The following is a 5,054-nucleotide window of genomic DNA, read 5'->3' as shown; positions in this document are numbered from 1 at the left end:
CTATATGCAGTACGTATTGGTAATACATACTACAAGATCTGTCTAATGAAAACTAAACAGAACAGCAGCAGAAAAACGTAGAAAATACAAAAAATCAGATTACAAAAAACAGAACAGAAATCATAAAAAGAAATCATACCTTGTTCAAATATGAGATAAACCTAATTCGAAGCTCAAATACCTAATTGAAACACACAAAAATCACGAAAATTACTTTAAAAACGAACGGAAATTACTTCGAAACTGAATTGACATTGTAAATCATCATAAAACAGAAATCATAAAACGAAATCATAAAAAGATAACAATGTACATCATATACAATTATCTTGATAGAAATCGGATCAGAATAAACCTAATTATTCATCAAGATTTCTAGAACAGCAGTAGAAGAGGATGATTGAAAGGATAAATACCTTGGTTCGAAGATCAGATGACTTAATTCGAAACTCAGAAGAACCTAACTCGAAGCTCAGATGAAGATGATTGAAAAACAGTACCAGAAATTGAGAGAAACCGATCTGAGAAGAAAAAAAGAGGAAAGAAACTGATTTGGTTTTCTGTTCTTCACTTTAAGTTGCAGAAGGGTATGTTGGGAATATTTGAAAACTGGTCTTGTGTAAACCGCACGTGGATGGATTAGGGGATAAAATTTCTGGTCCAAAAACATGTTTTTGGACCAGAGGATAAATCAATTCTGGGAGTGGAATAGCCAGTAACCAATTCCCTCATTCCTGGACTAGCCAGTAATTCCTAGATAATATATTACAGAGAGTCTAGTCCATTTGATCTAGTCAATTGTCTGTTTGTTCCATTTTGGCAATATAAATTATAGTTTGGTCCTGAAAATTATATTTTCGTCCTAGGGTTTTATCCACCCACACGGAATATTCTTTTTCTATTACCAAAACACCCCTGCACGTGCAAAAATTATCTTTTGGTCCTAAATTTTATTGTTTGGTCCTTTTACCGACATATATAAACAAGAAACAACAACAATAAATTTCAGGTTCAAGAAAATTTTCTCTCTCTTACTCCGATCTCGTTTTTCTTCTTTTGATGCGGATTTTTTTCTAGGGTTTACGAAATCTTCCTCGATTTCGTTTTTGATACCAATATCGATTCGATTTACAACAAATTGACTTGGTTATGAAGATTGATTTGATTACAGAGTGAATTTGATTACGGTGTTTTGATTTGGAGTGAATTTGATTCGAGATTTTGATTACATAAGATTTGATTCGAAGATTTGATTAGAGGCTTTTTTGAAGATTTGATTCGAGACTTTTTGAAGTGAAGATTGATTTAGTTGGAGTTGATTTTTTGGAATTACAGATTCGTAGATCGGTGTTTTTTTGGAGTTTTGATTTTGAATTCTTCTTGTTGCTGGTGAGTTTTCACGCTAATCCTTTCCTTGAATTATAGATCAGCTAAGTTTTTCTTTGATTAGAATGAATGAAGTCGTTTTGTTAAGGCTTCATTTGTTAGAATGAACTCTTTATTTTGTTAAGGAATAAGCTATTAATAGCGTTACGGCTTCATTCCAAGAATGAACTCTTCTTTTACCATGGAATAAGTAATGTTGGTGCTTTGTTTTTTTTTTTATCTTTTTTTGGATGTTAACGAAATGAAGTCATTATGTTAAGGCTTCATTTCTTGGAATGAACTCTTTATTTTGTTTAAAGAAGAATCTATTAGTGCTGTTCTGTTAAGAATATTTATTTTGTTAATGCTTCATTTCTTGGAATGAACTCTTTATTTTGTTTAAGGAAGAATCTATTAGTGTTGTTCTGTTAAGAATCTTTATTTTGTTAAGGCTTCATTTCGAGAATGAACTTTTCTTTTGTCATGGAAGAAGTACTGTTAGGATATTAACGAATGAAGTCATTCTATTAAGGCTTCATTCCGGGAATGAACTTTTCTTTTTTTGTTATGGAAGAAGTATTTTTGCTGCTCTGTTTATCTGTTAGGATGTTAATGAATGAGATCATTCTGTTTAAAGCTTGATTCGTGGAATGAACTCTTTATTTTGTTAGAATGTTATTGAATGAAGCTATTTTGTTTCAGCTTCATTCCAATAATGAACTATTTTGTGTGTGTGTTCATTTTTCAGGTTCAGTATGGCCCTATCCAGTTGTTATGCTGTTGTGTACTACAAAGGGGATGGTATTCCGTTGAAAGTTTCTTTAGATACTATGATTCGTGACTTTAAAATATCTGTTTGTGATTATTGGAGAAACTTGACTCCTTGGAGCATAAGATTTATTAGTCGTTGTGATAAAGCTCTCATTAATTGTGATTATTCTCTTCAAGGTCTAATTGATGTTACTTGTTCAAGGGAATTGTCAAGTTTTGATCTGTTTGTTGAGGAGGCTTGTCATGGTGTTGCTTATAGCTCTTCGTCTGGTATTTCCACGCAGTCGCTCAGTGACGATGAATCATGCACTGGGTTCACTGAGACTTCAAAGATTAAATACCTGACGGAAGGTCATGACCAATTGAAACCTCTTTTATCCGAAGGTTGGGAAGATATTTTTAAAGGTATTGGTCAAGTTTTTCATGGTGGTGTTGATGAGGTTCGCTTGGCTGTCAGCAAATACTGCAGCAAGTCTGGCTATACAGTTGCAAAGGTTAAGAATGACAGACTCAGGTTCACAGGCAAGTGTGGTAGGAATGCAGAATGTCCTTGATATCTGCACTGTATTCCAATCGATACCGCTAAAAGTGTCTTTGCTATCAAGGAATTCAATGGGGAGCATAAATGTGGTGGTGCTTATAAGCTGAAGGACCCACCTGTGAAGAAGAAATTGATTAAGCATCTATTCAAGGAACAAATACAGTCAAATCCGCCGATAAAGCCTAATGATATGGTTGCTCAGGTGAAGAGTTGTTATGGAATTGACATAAAATACCATCATGCTTATAAAGGGAAGGAAGCATCTAAGGCAGAGATATATGGCGATGATGTAAAAAGTTATACATATCTTATTTGGTATGTTGAAGCAATAAAGACTACCAATCCTGGCAGTTATATTAAGTTTGAGTATGATAAAGAGACTAAACGTTTTCAGAGGCTTTTCATATGTTTTGCTGCTTGTATGGAAGGATACCGGTTCATTCGCCCTATCTTTACTGTGATGCAACATTTCTCAATGGGAGATTCAAAGGAACAGTGATGGCTGCCACTGGTCTGAATGGAAACCAAGGTAAATTTTCTTTCTTTTCTGAATAACTCATATTAGTTTGTTGTTTGATTTTTAAGAGCAATGTGAATGAATGAAGTTTATCTGTTAAGGCATTTCACTTTTTAGGATGAACTCATTTTATGTTCAAGAAGAAAGTAATTTCTATCAGTTTTACTTTTGTTATTTTGTTAAGAAGGTCTTCATTTTAAGAATGAACTCTTATTTTTTGTTAAGTTTTTTAGTTGTTCATAAGCGGGGAATGAACTCCTGCTGCTTTTGTTTATGTTTTACTTTGTTATTTTTTGAAGAAGAAGGTCTTAGTCATGTTATAGAATGAAATTCATTGTTGGAATGAAGTGTAGAAAAGTTATAGATATTGATTATTCTACAGTTCATGTTACAGAATGGACTTCATTTTTTGGAATGAAGTGTAGAAAAGTTATAGATTTTTTGATTATACAGTTCATGCTACAGAATGGACTTCATCTTAAGAATGAAACTTTCATTTTTGTTATAGATATTTTTTAATGAACTGACACTTTTAGTTCTTTTTTGTGTTCTTTTCATTCTGTAGGATTTTTTCCTTTTGTGTATGCTTTAGTTCCTGGAGAAGACATTGAAGGGTGGGAGTGGTTTATGGAGAACTTGCAGCATTGTGTCGAATCTCGTCCTATCACCTTTATCACTGATCGTCATGAAGGGTTGAAGCAAAGTATTCCCAAGTATTTTCCCAACTCTTATCATAGTTATTGTTTCCATCATTTGAAGAATAACCTCCCCATAAATAAATCACATGAGAAGTATAAACAAGTTCAAGATTTGTTCCATAAAGCTGCATACTGCTATAGTGTTGCTAAATATGAGTCTGCTTTAAATGAGATGTGTATCATAGGATGTGGTTGGGTTGCCAAGTACATCAGAAATATCGATCCCAAGCATTGGTCAAATGATTTCTTCGTAGGATGTAGGTATGGGACACACTCCTCAACTATTGCAGAGTCTTTCAATAACTGGATTCTTCCTGAAAGGGATCTGCCTCCAGCTGCTATTGTTGATGAGATTAGGATAAAGATTATGAGGATGAGTGCAGAAAGGCGTGAGCTCGGTAGAAATTATAGTGATAGTTTGACTCCCATCTATAAAGCTCTACTCAAGTCACATGTCGATATAGGGCGTCCATGGAGTGTTACGGAGTCAGGTAATGGTATATATGAGGTTCACTCTCCTAGCTCTCATGTTGTTGATCTGATACATATGACGTGCACTTGCCAGAGATGGAAAGTGTTTGGTTTCCCCTGTGCTCACGCCATTGCTGCTATTACTATGAGTGGTATTGAGATGTTGAGGTTTGTTCAGCCTTACTTTGGTTCGAATCATTTTCGCCATACGTATGCTCCTGCAATTCGACCCATTCCCAATTACGACAGGCCAGAAGCGTATGAACCTGAAGAGAGAGTCCTACCTGGTATTCCAAGGCCACCTCCAGGAAGACCACCAAAGAAGCGCATCCGTGGTGCTTATGAGAAGGAGAGGAGGCCTATGAAGTGCTCAAATTGTAAGAAGATTGGTAACCACAAAAAATCTACCTGTCCTGTATTAATGATGGAGTAGTATGCATGAACCTTTTTTTTCTAGTTTATGTTTTTTTATGTTTTTATGAACTTCTCTTACCTGTTTGATTATGCACTGGTTGTAGTTTTTTTTTTTAAACTTTTTGATATGCACTTCATTTTCTGGAATGAACTTCATTTTCTGTAATGAACTCCCTTTTTTTTCTTAGAAATGCTTTTTTTAGATATTATTTCTTTTTGGATATGTATGTACTGATATCTTGTAGCAGGTTATGGTATTTTTCCTACAAATCAACTC

General features: G+C 34.5%; 1 protein-coding gene across 1 annotated transcript; it reads left to right on the top strand.

Moving 5' to 3' along the window:
* Window positions 1–3,175: 3,175 nt before the first annotated feature.
* Window positions 3,176–4,796, top strand: LOC113351795. The gene is made up of 2 exons (XM_026595727.1): window positions 3,176–3,206; window positions 3,760–4,796. The coding sequence occupies exons 1-2, from the start codon at window positions 3,176–3,178 to the stop codon at window positions 4,794–4,796; spliced, it is 1,068 nt and encodes a 355-aa protein (XP_026451512.1).
* The last annotated feature ends 258 nt before the right edge of the window (window positions 4,797–5,054 follow it).

Source organism: Papaver somniferum, chromosome 2 (assembly GCF_003573695.1).
Source record: "Papaver somniferum cultivar HN1 chromosome 2, ASM357369v1, whole genome shotgun sequence".
NCBI classification, from domain to species: domain Eukaryota; kingdom Viridiplantae; phylum Streptophyta; class Magnoliopsida; order Ranunculales; family Papaveraceae; genus Papaver; species Papaver somniferum.
This window is presented reverse-complemented; position numbering and strand designations above follow the sequence as displayed.

Excerpts from the sequence above, each read along its gene's own strand:
- LOC113351795 (XM_026595727.1), top strand. The coding sequence starts at position 3,176 with ATGGCTGCCACTGGTCTGAATGGAAACCAAG. Across the intron at positions 3,207-3,759 it reads TGGTCTGAATGGAAACCAAG|GATTTTTTCCTTTTGTGTAT; the intron begins GTAAATTTTCTT and ends TTCATTCTGTAG.